The sequence below is a fragment of the Atractosteus spatula genome, chromosome 1 (genome assembly GCF_055471065.1).
Source record: "Atractosteus spatula isolate fAtrSpa1 chromosome 1, fAtrSpa1.hap1, whole genome shotgun sequence".
In the NCBI taxonomy this organism is placed as follows: domain Eukaryota; kingdom Metazoa; phylum Chordata; class Actinopteri; order Semionotiformes; family Lepisosteidae; genus Atractosteus; species Atractosteus spatula.
In genome coordinates, this window is record NC_142706.1 from 75,007,029 (window position 1) to 75,026,800 (window position 19,772).

General features: G+C 40.3%; 1 protein-coding gene across 1 annotated transcript in view; it reads left to right on the forward strand.

The window, feature by feature from the left end:
• Positions 1–667: 667 nt before the first annotated feature.
• The window catches only part of adam19a (ADAM metallopeptidase domain 19a), a 130,529-nt gene continuing 111,424 nt past the window's right edge, over positions 668–19,772 (forward strand). Inside the window, exon 1 of the mRNA XM_088919519.1 lies at positions 668–838. Within this exon, the coding sequence (XP_088775645.1) occupies positions 706–838 (133 nt within the window). The 5' untranslated portion in view covers positions 668–705. The remainder of the gene's footprint in view (positions 839–19,772) is intronic.

A 19,772-nucleotide genomic window follows, 5' to 3' on the forward strand; every position in this document is an offset into this window, starting at 1 on the left:
AAACTCTTTTTCTGTTTGTAATACAGTATCAGCTACAACCTGTTAAGAATTTCTCATACAGTATTACAAACAGAAAGGGATCGTAGTTTCAAAAATCAGCAGGAAATCAAGAGTAGACTAACCTAAAAACTGGCAATATAAACAGTTTAGTAAATTGGGGAAATCATCCATTTTCACAAACTGACTTTTAACACTAAGTAAAATATTAAAAGGGTGCTACTTTTAGCGTTGTGGGGTTTTATTTCTCCTGTCAATGCCTAAGACGCCTAAGAGGGCATGATCAAACTTATGCATGATCTTATAAATGGATCAATAATCAATAAGGGTTTTCATTATTGTCTGTTGTTTTGTCAACCTGTTTTGAAATCCCGCCATTATACATCATTCTGATTGCTGGGGCAGGTTATTCAATGTTATAAAAACAACCATAACAACAACCCAAAAACGTTTTTAGTATCAAGGATGATTCATAGGAGTGAAATAATGCATTCATACAAGAAACCCAGTCTTCTGATTCCCACTCGCAAAGTGAGTGTCTTTGTGGGAGGATGGGAGGATGGGAGGAAAACAGACCCAGCTCCTTGGAGATCCAGGCCTGGTTTTCCTACCATCCAACTTTCTGACAGCGCACATCTGAGCAGTGATCAGTGCTCTGAGCGACCGACAGCAGAAAGGAATAGCGGTACTTACTGTAGAAGAACAGGGATGTACACTAAACACAGGCAGAAAAAGATTAAAACAATTCCAACAGAATGTGGACCTCGTGTAATGTTTTTACTGCTTCTACTACTGAACAACATGCTGGAAACTGTGAACGGGGACACCAGAGAACGACAAGGTTAGTACAGAGCTCAGCTTGTTTCTGTCTACTGTAGTTGCAAGTTTGAAATTGCTTCCAAGTCCTCGTTTATATCTACCAGTTGCTTCTGAGCTTACACAAGTTTGTACATCAGATTGTGCATTCAGAAGAAGAGAGTTTTTGCTTTTTTATTTAACCAAATACGGTGTTCTCGTTTATGTTCGGAATGGTCTCCATGAGGACAAAAAAGGTTTAAAAATGCAGCCGATCGAACTTTAGAAATTGTGTGATTGCAACTTCCTTAAAAGGATGGGAATGGAGTGCTTTGTCTTTCAAAGAGGAACTATGACAGATATAGGCAGATACATTTTTTCTATAGCAAATTCTGCTGTGGGCCAAATTCATAGGCTGAGAATACAAAAAATGTCAGTTACAGTTCAGCGAAAACAGGGCGTGCGTGTGCCAACTAGCACGACAGATCTACCAAGCATGAGTTTTGAGGGAGTTGAAGCTGCTCTTTCCACAGTACTTTGGGTTAGGTGTTAGAATGTAAAGTCTTCTCGTTATTCTTCTCTGTTGTAACTTTGGAATTCATCAGAAGTTTAAGTTGCGGTGTTAACAAGAAGGGCGGGCGAAATGATCTGTTATCAGTTAAAGATTCATTTCAGCTGCAAGTTGAAACATGGGGTCGTTCTGTCAAGAACTGACTGGAGCCCTGCCGGAGAGTAAGAACTGGCTGGTCCCCCTTCATTCTTGAACTGAGCCGTGAACAACGTGAGGCATTTTGAATCCTTGCATCTCGACTGGAGCAATGCGCGTATTCTGGAAATAATATGAATAATTCCAGACTTCCTACTTGTACAGGCACTGTAACACGTAAAAGTGTATCTTTTCCCGTGGGTGAACAGCTGACATAAAACAGTTTGGCGTCCCAGCTGAGACAGGATTTGCATTTTGTTTAATTAAATGCGGTTGGTTTTAAAATATGATTATTTTATATGATTCTGGTCCAAACACCCCGATTTGTGTGCACAGTGCTGGAATTTAATGCACAGTGTGAATTTGCACTAATGGTTCATATTGCTTGCTATCCTGCAGGCAGACAGTGCTGGCTTATCTGCCGATAATTCAGTAATGCCCACTCATCGCAGATGAAGTGCTCTGTGGTTTTAAAAAAAGACCTCTCTTAAACGAGTACAATTGTGGGATAATTCTCCTAGGGACACAGAGCTAAATAACTCATTGAAACACTTTTTAAACCACCGCTTTCAAATCTCATTTTATAAAAGAAGTGGGAATTTGCATTGCAACGTGCCGCATTATAAATCCATTTGATGGATCCCTACAAATTAAAAGTGTAAAAAACATTGTAATTTTATTGAGCATTTGTCTAAAGTCCACAATGTTCACTGCGTGCATTTCCAGCATCTTCATGTAATGCTAGGGTCATAACAAAGTCAGTGAACTTTAAAGGAGGAAAGAAAAACATACAGTACTTTTGAACTGCAACAATATCCAAAGAGATCTGCTTCCCATTATAATGGTAATTGCACTAGAACAGGAAAATTACTTGTGCAGAAATAACACGTCAGTTTAATGCATTGTTGGTTCTTTTTAGCATCAGTTACTTCAACCAATCACTTTTTATAAGAGCTGATAAGGCCTTTGGCATTTTCTGTGGTTTCTCACTAAGTGCTGTGTATTTGAAGGCTTTCTGGCTCATCTTGGATAAATGTGCACATAGTCGAATAGGGTTCAAGTCTGCACATCAAGATAGCCGTGGAAGCCCTCTCTAGTTATTGTTTTGAGGCAACCAGCTGTGGAATGTGCAGGATGTAGGCCAATATCCAGCTGGAAGACATACAGTAGGGCCAACCTAGCCTCAGCTGATGAATGGATGTTGGAACTGTGGGTTTGGGAATGAGCTGATATATGTCGGAGTTTGTCGTTCCTTCTGCTTGAACAATCTTACTAATGTCATCTGCTGATCACAATGTTTCTGCCTTCATGTTTTGCAGTAGGCACAGTGTTCTTTTCTTGGAATACTGTGTTTGCCTTGCAGCAAACAGTAATGTCTTCACCAGAAAGCTTTATTTTACTCTCCCAGAAGGTAACAGATTGGACTAAATGGTCTTTAACAAACACAAGACAATCTTCACAGTGTCTGGGCTTAAATAATGGACTCTTTTTCTTGCTACCCTGACATGTAGTCCAGTTTTCCACAAATGTCACTTCATTGCCAGGTCATGGACATGAATCCCACCTTAGGCCCGGATTGATCAAAGATCCCTTGGAGACAGTTTCAGCTTCTGCTTCCAGACAGAGCTCAGTGGCTGTTTCTCCAGCTGCTCTGGGGGATAATTAGGGTTTTTGCCTCAAGATCAGGTAATGGCTCTGTGGTTTCGAACTGTTCTCCAGCATCGCTTCGTGTTTTTCTGTGAACAGCTCTTGTTGTTTTTGTGTATCAACATAAATCACGAGCCACACTTCGATCACCCCCCTGCCCCAACCTTTCTTTCAGTGGGACCTCCTTCTGCGTTTCACACTGACGGTCTCCAGAAGACAGAGTCGATGAAAAACCACTCAGAAATAACACTGACATTTGAGGTCTCCAATTCAAAATGTGTATTATTTTCCATTGCCGCATTTCTTAGTTAGATGAAAAAAATCAATTTTGGCAACAAAGCCTTTATCAAGTATAGAACAGTGTTAAGTAAGTGAAGGCGATTCTACGTAATAATGTTGATATCAGATAATATCAATTTGTCTACAAACTCCCATTTAGAATCTGGAAATCATCTCCCAGATTTCCATTTCTTTGGGCACTGCACTTTCTTTTGTCTTCCTTAAAGACTCTCCCACCTCACATCGCTCCTTCCCTCATTCTCCCACACACCTGACGAAGCTTCACAGCAGAAACCTCGTGTTTTTGTTCCTTCTTTCAACTTGTCATTGTCAGATTAACCTCTGCTTCAATTAAAGTAATAATTCTGCCTAGATTTATGTCTAAGAAATTTGGCATAGTGTCCAAGCAGCAAATGTAATTACTTTCTGACTAGTTTGATTTCCAGTGCAGTGCCGAGGCAGAAGAGATAGTGAACTGAATACCAGATTAATGGTTTCTAGTAAATAAACTTCTACAATTTAGCTTCAAATTGTGTTCAGAACATTTCATTTAGTAATAATGGAGTGTTTAAAACACCAGCAGGGGGCATGTGAAGACCTGTCAGTAAAGATTTACAGAAATTAGCTTGATAGCAACTTGGGCAGGATCTCGGTATTGTGTACCGCAGACAAAAACAGATTGGGAGGCAAAAATATAGTCAGTTCTGCAATATGATTTATGTGTGGATGGAAAAAAGGTCAAGGGGTTAAACACACACCAGATATCTTCCACCTAGATCAGACATACAGCTTCGATTTCTCAAGTACCTGTATATGATTCATGAGTTCATTGGGAACTGCACCCAGGATCCCAACAAATTCAGTTATTACCAGCAGGGATTTAATCAGGAGATCAAATTAAGTTTAGTTTTAATGTCGATGGGACATAAACTGCAATCTTTTACCTGAAATATTAGTTTTCAAATTATACTCAGAAAAATAACTCAGATAACACCACCATATGGAACTAAAAGTATGGACTAACAAAGAAAGGTCTGAACTTATTCACTATAACTAGTGAATGCCACAGGGAATATTAGTGTCCTTGAAAAATAGCGGTGTTCCATAAGATGGAGTCCTTCAGTTCTAATGAACTCCTCTGTCTCCTGTACTGAAGAAAACCCTGTCCACCACCATTGAGGATTGAGTGCACTGTGAGGTTCAACAGAAAGAGTTTAGCCACCCTTCTCCTCACTTCCAAAAAAGCAATTTAGCAGCGCAATTTAAAAATCAAAATGCAGTCCTTGTCCGAGCCTCTGGAAGAGCAGATGTCATAGATGGTGCCCACTCCACGTCCTAGATCAGATATTTCAGAGCTAGAAACCATATAAAAAATGTTATTTTCCAGAGTCTGACTGGATTATTTTGGTCAGATCCCTCTGAAAGATGCACGCAAGAGGATGTTCTTGTAATTGGAGAGATCTTACACCTTAACCAGCTTTTATGTTTAAAAGTTTAAATCCTCTTCCATCAAATGATGAACTGTCAATCACCGTCTCTTTGTTTTAAGAAGCAGCATCTGTTGCTCCATTAACTGTGTTCGGATAGGTCAAATTTGTTCAGTTTCATTTTAAGGAGGTAGAAGTGGGGAATAAGTAGGGAAGATTTTTTTTTAATTCCTTGACAACTAAGAAGACATACCACATATAAAACAATAACATTTACAGTATATCCTCAGAGAAACTCCTCAACAAGTGGAAGTTGACAGTTCTTGAGGGTTCTCACAATAATCTTTCCTGTGATGGACAGCAAGGCGATAACTATTTAATTTCCACAGTTGAACTTGTCTCCTTTCTTGAAGATTGTCCAAGCTTGGCATCCCAGAGTTCAGCTGTTATTTCCTTATCATTTCCTCTCTCTCTTTAATCAAATCTCCTCCATCCATAGGTCTCAAAGGGCTCAGTGCTCTGACTTTCTGAGTGCTCAGACTATAGATAGTTTTGGTTTTGATGGTTTTGACTGAAAAACTCAAGCATATTTTTAATGCCAGTGAAAGGCTAGAAATCCTTTGCTTTGCCTTTACTTCTCTCTGACGTGATGTGTTAATGATTCAGTGTCTTATGCTTGGAGTTGAAGTCATTCAGTTGATGTCCTGATGACATCTTGAATGAAACGAGGTTGAATGTTCAGCCAATTTTTTTATTAATCTGAATTTCAGCTCAATGAAAACTTGAGGTTGTGGTTTATAATCTTATCAATCAAACCAATCCTGATATTGCCTGGATGAGAATCCATTTGTCATTTTGCTGTCACTTTTGCTGCTTTACTTGAGGACACCCAAACACTTCTTTATCGCTGCTTGAGGTTGAACTTTATCACAGCTTGGGTTGAAGAGGTCTTACTTGACAGCAACCTACAGTCTTTTCCTGAAACCATCGTAGGGGAGCTGGTTTGAAGGCCATGACCAAGCATTGGAGTTGAACATTGGTCCAGTAGTTCTTAGTTCTGACATATTTCAAGTAGGGCTGGGCGATATGGCCAAAAACATTATCACGATAAAAATTTTCATATCAGTCGATATCGATAATTATCACGATAAATGTCAAATCATTATTTCTTTCAAGTTTAAAGGCAGATTTTTTCTCCTGAGTGAAAGTTGAAGAAACCAGATAGTTAATTGGTAAATTAAACAACTCTTTATTTTAAGAACACAACAAACACTTGCCAAACAGCAGAAACATTAAACAAATCTGAGGTAGAGAGTATTCAAGTCTTTTTTATGTCAAAATATGCATGAGTAAAATTTACAAAATAAATATCTTAATAGAAAAATTAAATACTGCAGTGTGATAAAACACACATAGAAGATGGCTCAGACAGACTGCAAAGTTTAAAGTGCTCTGTTTTATGTCTGATTGTAAAAAGCCAAAATATCTCCAAATTACCGAAGTTGAATGACCTTTTCTGTCGACGATGTCATCGTCCTTCGAGCTGGTCATTGGCAGCACTACATTTGCTTCAGTGTCGCTCATTTCTCCACTCTAACTACAATCCTGTCAGCCACTACCGTGTGGGTAAACAACACCACGTTAGCTGCCCGGTCTGCAACACGCACGCGCACTCGCGCAGTATTTTGTGCGCATGCACATTTCATGCACAAAGCATAAACATATATATCGAACATTTATCGAACTTATGTTAAAATTATATCGAGGAAAATTATATCGCGATAATTATCGTTATCGAATTATCGCCCAGCCCTAATTTCAAGTGATGTGGACATCTCTGTGCTCCTGGCAATAAACATTGACATAGTCGATTAAGTACCAGTGCTTAGATTGGATGTTTTCCAAAATATTGGGTTGATGGGTGTTGATGATGTGAAGTCCATGTTCCGGATGTTTAGTCAGGAGTTGACCTTTCTTTCCTGTTCATTGCTTACAAGTGGTTCTATTCTAGTGGTTTAAGTTCCTTCCCAATCTTGTTTTGAGATGTCGAGTTATAAGGCACTTGTTTATTTCCATAGAAATTTCACTGGGCTGATTCATCCATTTTGGTTGTCCAAACCAGCTTTGAGATTTCAGCCTCCTCCTTCTGAATTACCCTTTCAGGTAGTTTCACGCATGGCAGCAGTGCCAATACCATGTGCCAGTTCTTGGACTACAGTAGGAATGCAGCAGCATAGGCACCATGCGGGTTCTGATGTTCCAGCTCTGAAATTAGTTTTTGTAACTTTATTTTGACTGCAGTAAAAGTGCTCCCAACAGATGCAATTCTGCAATCAGAAAATGGAGTGGAAAGACAGTCGTTGTGCGAGTTAACTTTTCTTGCCTTTTTTCTGTTTTTTTTTTGTTCTCTCTGTAAGTTTCTGTGCTTTCCCTTCATAGCTTATAGACAAGAACTGTTTCATGAGGGCAGCTACAAGCTTAGTTCTCAGGGAGAGGAGCCCATCCATCCTGGAACCACATCATGTCTGATCTGTGTAATATCTAGGTGAAAGAAATATTTTCATGGTGTTATTTTGAACTGCCGCTATTTGAAAGAGAAGAAAAGTTTCAACACAAACGCAAGAGCAGGCTGAGAAGTGGATGCTGGGTAGAGGCAGGGAGAGGCTCACTCACTAGGTGGATTCGTCTCACTATCCTGCTACATTCATTTGAAAGTTGGACTTACTGTAACAATCTTCAGCTTGGATTCATCCCAATCTGCTCTGTTTCCATCCAAGTCAACGTTCGCCAGACCAAATATCGCATATAAGCAAAATCACGGATGTAAAATTTGCAGAGGTTGAGACCCTGCTGTATTTAAGGGTTTCGATTGCCCCACTTAACTGCCCAACATTCCTTTATAACCACAGAACTGTTGTGTTCTCTGGTTATAAGAACAACAATTTCCTGCTAAGGTAGAGAACAGGACGATATTTGGCTTTTCCGGCCTTTTCTCTGTAGCTTCAGTCTAGAAAAAGAGACGCTCATTGAAACTGGGCACCTTCAGCACAGAGCACTGGGATCATATTGGTTAATTTTGAACTCTGCTGCTGGGTACCACCAAACCAGTCTTGAGAGCAATCTTGTGCCTCAGGTCAAGTAGAGCGCTAGCCCTCTCAGGAAGTAATGAAATGGCGGTAATACAAAATAAGCCCTAACAGAGGCTGCTAAAAGTGATACTGAAGTGTACAGTTTGTCTCTTTTTCACAACAGGCTGTGTGTGTATAAATACATACTGGATCACATACCGTAGGTGTGAGTAGCTACAATCTGGCTTATTGGTATCAAAATGGATTTGGTAAAATGTACTTAATTAACACTACTTTTCATAGAAATTATTTTACTGTCTGCCAGAGTAGAAAACACTGGTGTTACTTTGTGATTCTGGGCTCTCATTTAAGTCTTATCTAAATCCTGTTATCATCTGTTACAACAGATTAAAAAAAGATCTGAATTAGCACTGAACGAAAAGTCTCTGGTGGATGTGATGGACATGGAGATGTTAGTACAGTACATATTTCTGGAACATGACTATTCCCATTGTTACCCTCTCTGATACCACACGTCAGAAGGTCGATCTTGTGCAGAAGGCAGCTCCCTTTCCCACATGAGTCATTCTCATCACATAAGTCCTGCATTAAAGCCACCATTACAGAGGTTTCCATGCACAACAGCCCCTCTTATCTTCAGGAGCTATTGGTTCCATATGTTTCAAGATGTTCTTTGGAATCTGTAAACGCTGAGCCTCTACATCTTGTCTCAAAACATATGGAGCTGGAGTTTCTCTGTACCTCTCACGGATGGCTTTCTGTTTCACTACCCATTGGGCAAACTGAATTATTTTAAATCACAAATGATCCACCTTGCTTTGAAATAATTTTATTACTTGGTTGTTTTTGATGTAGTTGCTCTTCTGTTTTAATTATGTGCTGAGCTCTAGCAATCTTTGGTGTGAAGATAACAAAATAATCTGTATTATGTCATGTGTAAAGTAAATACTGTCTGATTTGATCTGAAACAACTCAGAATATTGTATAGTTGAGAGAGAGATCCTGGTAGATCTGTTTACTCAGCCTCATTCACTGCTTTTTTAGTCATTCAACACAAAGACTACAAAGGGCGGGCAGATATGGAAATTGACATCAGACAGATCTGGGGTGATAATGGGCAGATGGACTACATTCCACTGCCAGGCCACGTAAGTGTAGCAAGTTATTCAGTACATGTTGGGATAATGACCTGGGAACAAAAGTACAAGAGACGGCAGAAACATTCATATTAAAATACACATGGAACCTGTTAATCACAGACAACCATGTGAGCAAATTATTCAAGAATGTACTGAAGATGATGGTCCTAAAGAACTTTATAAAAGGTCATTATATGATGCAAGAACTTACAAGTGTTGTACAAACATTAATGACTCCACGGAGACTAATTAAACACATCCCAGTGTGGGTTTTCCGGAGTGGCCTCATGGGAAGGAATTTTGGTTCTTGAATTTTGCTGCTGTCTTCATCAGCTTGAGTCCGTCTACCAGTGGCCTGTGGCCTGTTTTCACCACCAGTGCCGTAGACACTGCACCACATCGTGCTGAAACCCAAGAGACTGGAGCTCCAGTCATCAGAGGCTGGTAATTAATGCAGATGTCGAAGGGGAAATGTTAATTAAGGCTTGGTTCTCCCTACTTTTCTGCAAAAAAATGGCAGTAATACAAAATAAGGAGACCATGCCCAATGTGGGCTTCTCACAGCATCAGGATTGTAAAAAATGGTGTGAATAGTTTTACATTCTAAAACAGAGCTCCAAATACCTTTTTTGTAAAAAAAAAAAAAGATAAAAGGTGTTCCACAGTAGTTTGATCAGTTAATGTAAATACTTAGTGTACACATTAATAAACTCTATGTCTTTAGACTCTGCTGGCACATGTACAGTAGCTCTAGTACAGTCCAGATCTGCGAGTAATAATTCGTTTCTAGCAGTGTTTTTTCTTGAAATATATAGACATTAGCAGTTCCACAAGTGAAGATTTCACTTGTGGAAACTGTTGTAAACAGTCACATGTTAAAAGCTTTAAGGTATTCTACACTACACCCTCCTTTGTTGTGGGTACTGTATATCAAGCCTCTTACTATATAATGGAAATCTTACTGAATTGACAATTCAGATCCATGGAGTTAAGAGAACAGAAAGGCTTCTAGTTTGCAATGGAGCTGTAAAATTAAGACTTTGACCTAAAGGTTCTGTAAAGTATTCTCAGTTCATGCAATGTCTGTGTACAGGTATTGTTTAATTCATGTTTAAATGCACTGTATCCAGACAGGCATTTCTGCTTTCCGTGTTTGTTGTACTAAGAGAAACTGACTTCCAGATCTCAATGCTGGGTTTGAGCCTGAGTCAGGCCATTAGTTCACTAGCTCACTGCAGCTAGGTTATTTCCAAGTGTTCGTCACCAGCTGTGCTCATTGTCCCCTCATGGGACACTAGGAGTTGGGAGTAGGCATCACATAACAATAGCAGCACCTGTGACTTCTTGGGCACCTGCATGTGTCTGCCAGTCTGCAGTAATGTCCGAGAGGAATGTGCATCTCCTCATCTCATGGTTATGTTTTGGTTGTATCAGAACATGAAAGGCTCCAAGAGTGCTCATACAGTGACCTACTCTCATCTAGACACTATAGGAACAGAATCCTGTACACATTTTACTAGGTCATAATTTCTATTTACCCTTTGAAATTCTTTCAGAAAATCTTCTGAGCCGCTCATAACGTTCTGCCTCTCGTTTACCTTGTCTTTCCAGTGGTCCATATGAACACTTGTACAAAAACAACAATTTTGCGAGGTCTCTGAATGGCGCCTAGTGCTTTTTTAACAAATGCAACCTTCAAGTCTAGATTTAAGGAAACTGCATATACTGCCCGTTTTACTGAAGAGAAACATCAAGAAGACCTTAGGCATAGCAACAGTAGGAGCCTACTTTAAAATTCGATTTTATTCCATTCATACTAGTATAGTAATACTTGGTTCTCACCCACACAAGTCACACTGAAAACCTGTAGGTCTGAAGAACAGGGAGTGACTGTTTCTCTCAATGCCTTATGTGTTTTATGTAAATATCAAATAATAAGAACTGTAAATGTCTGTAAATTTTGTGTTAATTGTATCTGTTTTGGCAGAGCTGTAATCGTCATCACAGCTCTTTGAATTTGAATTTGAAAACAAGATGTAGATCCTCTGCTAAATGGGCCCCTAGCCCTATCCTCTTTTTTATGCTTCCTCTGGTGCTGAAGGCTGAAAACGAATGCTGACTGGATGGATCAGCCTGTTTGTGGCCTCTTTTCATATCACAACACACTGGCATTGATGCTGGCTTCAGAGATCGGCCAAAGAAACCCAGGTACAGCTCTGCAGCGCCAGTGGCTCTGCTGCTAGAAGATCAGGTGACAAAAGGCAGCAGCTCATTCCCTGCAGCATTCTGGGGAATGTACAGTGACAGGCAGTGGAACCTACTAGTAGAATCTCCTGCCTGCTCTTGAATCTTGAATGATGGTATTGAAAAGATGTATTGGCCCAACACATACAGTTAGACCTCTGGTAGTATTGCCAGTGAGGAAATGTTGAAAATAATGGATCAATTTGTAAATTATGGCAGGGTTTACAGTAAGGAAGTATCCTCTGTAACTGTAAAAAGTCAGAGCGTAACCCATTTTAACTTAAAATGACAAATGCAAGAATCTTCATCAATAGAACTAACCAGGCATTCTCTTGTACCATTCAGCTGACTGGAGCAATTAAAGTAACACACCTTGATCAAATACACAACAGCAGTGTCCACATTTAGGACTTGAACCTACAACCATCTTGCTATGATTCAAGAGTTCCAGAAGCTTTTATAGTTTTAGGGATAGACTTGCTATGTACTGTATATCTAGATAAATAGAGGTGAGGCCAACTATGACTTTACAAGCCCTAGCTCTGTTCAGTACTTGGGTGCAATATTGTTTCAAGGAGCAATTATTTTTCTTTGTAAGGATTATCTGGCTGTTGCTAGATTGCAGATTTCAATCATGATAGTTACAAAAACATCAATTCAATTTGAAATTGAAACCATGTTCATATTGTATGTGTACACTAGAGTAGGGTGTACGCCATTAAGAAGAAAGCACCTTATAATGAATCTGTTCGATTTTCATCTCTGTGTGAGCTGACAGGCAACTCAATGAAAAGCGGTATTTCATCCCCCATGATAATCAGTCTGTGGTATCAATAGAGTGAGCAGTCATTGTTCCGGAAGGCTTTTAGAGCATACAGTACAAGATGGCATAGAACTGGAAGCCTTCAGCCTCTACTGTGTATTCAATTGAAATTATACCTGCCTTTTAATTTTGGGCAGAAAGGTTTTTGGAGGAAAAAAGAAAGAACAGTGTTGCAGTCCACTACTTGATAACAACTTCCCCAAAGGACCCTATATAATAACAGAACAGGGGTCTTAAAAGTGCCTGTATAAATTAGAGCTCCCTTATCTTAAATGGGAATCACCAATTCCTTCTTACCCCCTGTCTACCCCTCCACCTCTCTTTAAGACTGGAGAACAGAGCTGAAACATGACTCGATGTCATGACGAAAGAGGTGGCTTTGTTTGAACGTGACCTTAAGTGAGACACACCTGGCTTGATTAGTTAATTAGTATGCTGCAGAAGTGAGATTCCACACAAGGAAAGGAGCAAATAGCATTAGCTCACCTTGATGGATTTCCTCAGAACGAGCTGAACCCATTCTCCTTGCTGGATACGTGAAGAGGCCTCTGGGAGACATGGCCCTTTTATTAAACTGCTCCTTACAGGGTCCCGGGGAACGAGAGCCCATCCTGGCAAGCAAGACAGCACACAAACACAGACAAGCACACCAGGGCCAATTTTCCCAGACACCAGTTAGTATACCAGTATTTCTCTGGAGATGTGGGAGAAAACCAGATCACCTGGAGAAAACACATGCAAAAACACAGGGAGAACATACAAACACCATGCAGATGTCACCCCAGGAACTGAACTCAGGGCTCCAGCGCTGTGAGGCAGCAGTGCTGACTACTGTGCCACTGTCACCGGCCAAGTGACCAGGTTTGGCTCAAAAGAAAAGAAACTCCCACCCAGCAGTCTACAGATGCAAACAAAACTGGATTTATTGCCATCAAAATAGGGATAAAAACCCCCCTCACAGGAGTCCTCTCCACACCTTTCCTCCAAGGCACCCAGTCCCTTTTATAGCCCCTCCTCTCCAAGGACCATCCTCTTAAAGGGACTCGCTCACATTTTCTTACCAGAGATGGGCAGTTTGACCAAAATAAAGTATTTAACCATCCCAAAAAAACTTATACATTTTAACAGAGTCATGCAACCGTGATATATTCACTTAAACAAAACAACTAACCTTACACCGGTTATTTATAGATGGCTCACCAGTAACCTTTCCCTTTAAGATCATTTGTGTGATACTACAAACAGGAAAGGTGACTGGTGGCCATCTTGATCAACACAAAACAATACAATACAATACTCCAAATGGGGAAGACACTGCAGTGATTTTAGGGAAACAACAAAAAGGGTAAGTATCATTCACACTTCATTCGTATCACATATACTCTCTCAAGCATACCAGAAGGGCAGAGGGAAGTATTGGATTATTTCACATTCTAAAAGAAAGAAAAATAACAAGCACTCTGTCACAGCCTCCCAACGTTTTATTATGAAAGATGTATTTTTTAATTTACGTTTAGTATTCACCTCTTGGTGTCTTAATTGAAATGTGTTACTCTAACAAGGCTATGGTCTTGCATAAATGTTTCTGGGCAGAGACCGTGAGGCATCAGATAATTACAAAGAAGACACTAATGGGGTTAATCGGTTTTCTGAGACATTGTTTACTCATGGGCATCATAAATAGTGTGACCAGTGGGGAAATACAAGACCATTAGCCATGAAGTTTCCAAAGCAAATGTTAATCTGTCATCATAATTTTGCAATTAGGCACCTTCCTGATAAATCTGTACTTAAAAGACTCAAGACGGAAAACATTGATGATCATGATCTGGAAACTGGTCATATTTTTGGTCATGGGAAATTTAAAATAACTGATAAGTCTGATAAACAACTTGGGCAAAAGCAGAAATCTGTTGCATTTCTGAAGTCACAACATAAGAAATGAATGACATTTCATCACTTTGTCAGTCCGTAATGTGAGCAGCCAAATTGTGGAGGACAGTAATGTGGCAGCATTTTGATCGAGTGTTGACGTGGCACGGGCGATGAGATGATTTAACCTGCTGAATGACATGCCTGGTGAAAAACAAGAGATAAGGACACAGGGAGTAATAGTTCAGGTGGGGAACTGCGTCAGCATGCGTAGGCTGCAAAGGAACAAGAAATAGGTTTATTCCATGCTGAAAAAAAGAAGAAAGAAAACAACGTTTCGGCCATGGAGCCTTCTTCAGGTGTGAGAGAGACAGGGCAGTAGGCAAAGGTAAAGTAGCGGGAGAACAAAGGTTGGGAGGGAGGAGGAGTGAGAGGCGGGAGCAGGGGACAGAAAGAGAGGCCAATCAAGAGGTGTGAAGTCAGAATGGGTGCAGAGAGGTGTGAAATGAAACTTCCAATGAATGGAGAAAATTTAGAAGAAGAGTAGTCTGTCGTTAAGAGAAGGGGGAAGGTGTGATCCTAGCTGCAGAATAATTTTGGTTTTGGTGGTCTTTCTGATGTATGAGTTCGGAAAACCGTCTTTGAGAACACAGACGGAGAGATTAGAGTGGTCGTGGCCGTCAGAGGTGAAATGAACCTTTAATCTTCACAACCCTAACATGTTCTCTGAAGCAGTCTCCGGGTCTCCTTCCTGTTTCTCCAATGTAGATGGCTGGGAATTTACTGCAAGAGATACAGTAAATAAGGTTGCTGGCGGTACAAGATGCCATCTGGGTGATCCGGAATTGTCCCAAGGGGCCTTAAATGAGTGTGGTGTTGGATGTGTAGGGAAGGAAGTAATATGCCCCACTTATCAAGAGACCTGTACCTTCCTGCCATTGTCACACACTCGCTTGCCATCTGTGCTGTTCATTGCCAGCAATTTCTAACCTGGCAAGACGTTCCAGGTCTGATTGCATTCTCAGTGCGTGTCAGCAGTTAATCGGTGAGGAGGCAGATGAACTGATTTTGTTTTCAGGCCAGACCACCACACAGGGGACCGGTGCTCACCAGGGTCCATTGATGCAACAGAATGAGGTGAACGAGGACTAAGTGCAGGCGGTGCAGGATGATATAGTCATTACAGACTCAGATTCCAGTGATTGATGGTAAACTGACTGCAAGGCGCTATGTTGATCAAGTTCCTCGCCGCTCTTCTTCAGGCTCATCCTGACACGTCAGGATTGTGTCTTCATTCTGCTCGTTTAACAATCGCTTTCTTGTGCGAAGACTGTGTGTCAGGTATGCCATAGGCGCCTTAGGTACCAGACCTGAGCCCAGTTAAACACTTGGGGGATCCGTGTGGAATCAAGGTCTCAGAGATCAGTCACAGGCTGATACTTGGCCATGCAGTATGGGAGTAATGGGACAGAGTCCCACAGGACAGCATCTACGCATTGGTGGTGCCAAGCAAGTGTCACACATGAGAAGATTGTTTTGCTTCCAGTCATGGTCATACACCTGACTATGCCGATGACTATGAAAGCCTGTGACTTTCACAGTAGACCTCCTGTTATTCAGCTCTGTTGTTGACCACTGCTGTACATAGCATAATGAATGGAAATATATCATATCATTTTAATAAAATGCATAAAAGGAATTATAACTAACAACGATACAAAGTACCGTATTGAAATAAAGGTTTTAAATGCTACCTTTGTCCACTTCAGTGATTAGAGTTTGTGAAGCAGCTGTTGCTTCTTGTCTGACTGTGGTGAAAGTTGTGTGTCCTTTTGCTGTGCTGAGGAGGAACAGATCCTGGAGGGATTTATTCACGCCAGTTTAAACACAGTGGATCAGAGCTGGCTGTCATTTCTGTTGTGTTTCCTCAAGCTGTAATTATGATGACAGACGAACAGATAATATGCATGTGTTTCTTCGGTACATTCCTCTACTGCAGATTCTGCCAAACACATTATTTTTATCCACCGTCTGCTGAGGTGACAGGAAATTCAGTGGCCACTTGCTCAGCTAAGTTGCGCTACTGTGTGATGACAAGATCTACTGCAACAGCTCTGGTCTCTTCCAGAACAGGCAGGAATCCCCTTATCAAGCCTCCTTGTCTGTAGGGTTAAACAGCCTGTGAGAAACCTAAAGGCAAGGCTCTGTAACAGATGTGTAGAGTTTTTCATCTTCAAAATGATTATGATGCACTTTGAAGAGAAATGTTACAGCTAACTATTTTTGACTCAAAAGACTGAAAAAGACATTACAAGTAGCAATGTGGTTCAGTCTTGCACTTCCTTGCATTTTTAAGTTATAATTAGTGTCCCAGAATTAAATGTTTAATGAGAGTAGTGACATAATTTTAAAGATAAAAAATTAATGCATAAAAGTTAGGAAGAAGCATCGTGTTAGAGCTTGTTGAAGGTGAAGTTCAGGTTGTTAGGGATTTCTGAGAGAATCTGGCACTGTGGAGTTAGTTCTGTCATTTCCAAGACAACAGCTCTCAGTAAGCATTGTCAAATAAGGCTGTATTGGAAATAAGGATTACAAAAATAAATGTTTTTGTTTCAAAGAAACATTGTTTAGAATGTGTTAAGTGTTTGTGCACATATGTACAGACCTGCTTGAATGCCTAAAGTAGTTATTTAAATGTTACATTTTTACTGTGAAATCCTTGTTTAATCAAACCTTTTCTAAAAGGAAATGTTTATACACACACTGAACAACTGTGGCAACTGTGGAGGGTAGCCAGGAGCAAACCTTTCCTCTCGAAAAAGAACATCACTGCTCATCTGAAGTTTCTAAAAGACCATCTGGATGATCCTGTAGATTTTTGGAAGAACAGATGAGTCTACAATTGATCTTTTTGGCTGAATCCAAAAATGCTGTATTTGCAGAAAACCTACCAACAAAATAACCTCATCCCACTGTCAGGCAAGCCCGTGGGAGTGTCATGGTTTGGGGCTGCTTCTCTGCCCATGAACCTGGACAACTCGCCATCATTGAGGGAACTATGAATCCAGAGTCATCCCACAATATTCTGGAGAAGAACAGCGGACCCCCTGTCCGTGAGTGGACGTTGGGCAGAGAAAGGCTCCTCCAATGGCAGTTCAGCAAATCTACCAAAGAAAAGAATTTAGAGGAAGAAATTTCATGTTTTGGAAAGACAGAGTCAAAGTCCAGATCTCAACCCAATAGAAGTGTTGTGGAAAGACCTGAATGCAAGACAGCCAACAAATCTGGAGCAGCTGAAGCAGTTCTGTAAGGAAGAATGGACAAACATTCCTTAGAGCAGATGTGAGAAATTGATTAGTAACTATAGGAAATATTTGGTTGCTATATCACAGCTGCTAAAGAATGTGCAACAACTTATTAAAAGGTTCACTTACACAGGGACTATTGAGTTTTTGATAAATAAACATGTTTTATGTAATAAATAATGAAACAATATACAGTATATTCTTGTATGTGTTCCCAATATTTTGGTTATCTTAATTAAATCTTAGAGTATAAGACATGTGAAAGGTGAAGGGTTCATGCTTTCAAGCATCGCATAGTGGGTTGTTGAGATTAATTCAAATTGTCTAGATAAAAATTAATTATATTTTTTGTAAGATTTTCTCAATACACTTTAACCACCTCTTAACTGTTACCAATAAAGTAACAGTCCCTCCTTCTGATAATTCAAGCACTGTACAGGATGCACTTTATACCAACAGATAAGATTCAAGATGTTAAGATCTATTAAAAAAACTTAAACATACAGTACTTGCAGCTTTATTTTGTGTGTGTGTGTTGTTAAATGTTTGCTGGTGTGCCTGTAATGACAGATGATTCTAGGATTAATTTGCATTGCTATAATAATAATAAAAATCTAAATCAATAGTCACTGCACCTCTAGCCAATTTCTAAAATAATATTTGTTCATGTATTTGACATCATACAAGGATTGCAACACAATGTTTTGCATTTTCTTTTAAATTGAAATGTCACAGATCACAGAAATGGCATCATTATTGAAGATATCTACAGTTCCCGACCGTTAAAAACTGATAAAACAACTGTCTGACTCTCTCTGGAGAGAGTCTTCACTCAGTTCCCCCTTGTGCAGGGTGCAAAGGTGCTTGTCACCCATTGCTTTAACCCTGAATTATGCGATTTCCACTGATTGCTGTAGTCCCCAGAAAGCAGTTACCAGCTCATCAACCAGCTCAGGACAGTGGTCTTTACATTCTCACATTTCTTCCTGCAGGGGTGTCTGATTACAGTCCCAGAGGGCCAAGGGGCATGATGGATGTTTAGCCTTAAGCTCTGAAAAATTTTGTTTATTTTTTCTTCAAGTCTTATGTGGTTTGTGATTTAAAAATGTGCCTACAGTTCAAGTTGCACTATCTACACCCATAAATTATTCTGAGACTTCAAAAGGATCATTAAGTTTTTGTATGTAATGAACAGTTAACCTAATGAAGTCAGGAAAGAGGCTGGAGGAAGTGAAAGTCAGTGGAGAATCCGGGCCTCAAGGAGTAGGATTCGACACCCTGGAAATTGAGAACCATGCTTTGTGAATGTAAGCTTAACCGGTACTGCATTTCCTCGGGTTATCTTTGATTAAAGATAAATCGTGTAAAATCATTCAAATGCAGCTGTGAGTCATTTGTGGTCTTGTCTTTTCTTTTGTTTTTCTAAACTGGATGTCATATACTCACCATTTTGCAGCAGTGTCATTATGTGTTGCACAGTTGAGGCCTTCCTACTGCCCTAGGTCAGACTGCTTGTGTTCTTATAACACTTCAGACCCAAGAGCTATAGCAACAGCTGTAAATTACTGTGCAAAGACTCGTTTTTTGATAGTCAGTAGAGAATTGATCCAGGGATGTTATCCAGACGTTTCCTGAAAGTAGCCAGGGTCTGGGCTCACCTCTTGGGCTAATGAAGTGCCTCCTGGGCTTGGTTTTAAAAGCACCTCCACATCGTTTCCACTTGTGTTTCACTCTTCATTGTCAATCTGCACAAAATGAAGCACAATATAAAATATGGCAAAATCAGAAGCAGACCACAGTGGTGGTGCCTTAGCCTTCACCAGGCTGAGCATGCTGGAAGTGGGAGGATGGATCTTGCTTGGTGTATCTCTAGTAACTGGTAGATGGGTTTCATTTTTTTTACAGCCAGATGAAGACAAAAGACAGATGTCAAAAAAGGCCTGAAGTGCTCTGAGTGTTTTACATTTTAGCAGCCTTAGGGCTTTGTTGCAAAACTTTGCAGGACAAAAACAAAAAGAACATTGAGCACTATCAGGCATTAGCCAATGCTTCTTACTCACCAATGTGAATCTTCTGTGTGATACAGATGATTAACTCACTTATTTGGAAGATGTGTTTAATAAAAGTGACTTAGATTTGCTCCCATCTAGGCAAAACAACTTGAACAAGGGTACAGCAGCTGTGGCTCACCAGGGATTTGAACCCCAAAACCTCCAGGAGCAAGTCTAGGACCCTTTCCAGCGTTCCACTGTAAAAGATTGCCAAGAGGTTTCACCAAGCTCGTTCCTCACTGTCGAATCCTTGTTTAACCTCATGTAAATCTGTGCTGTTACAGTCAACGTTCATCAATCTAACTCCTTTCAGCTCAAGGTGCTGCCCTCCCTCTTTCTTCTCTTGTTCAAGCAAACACATTCCTGCACGTCACTCAGGGTCTCCTCTACCATTTCTG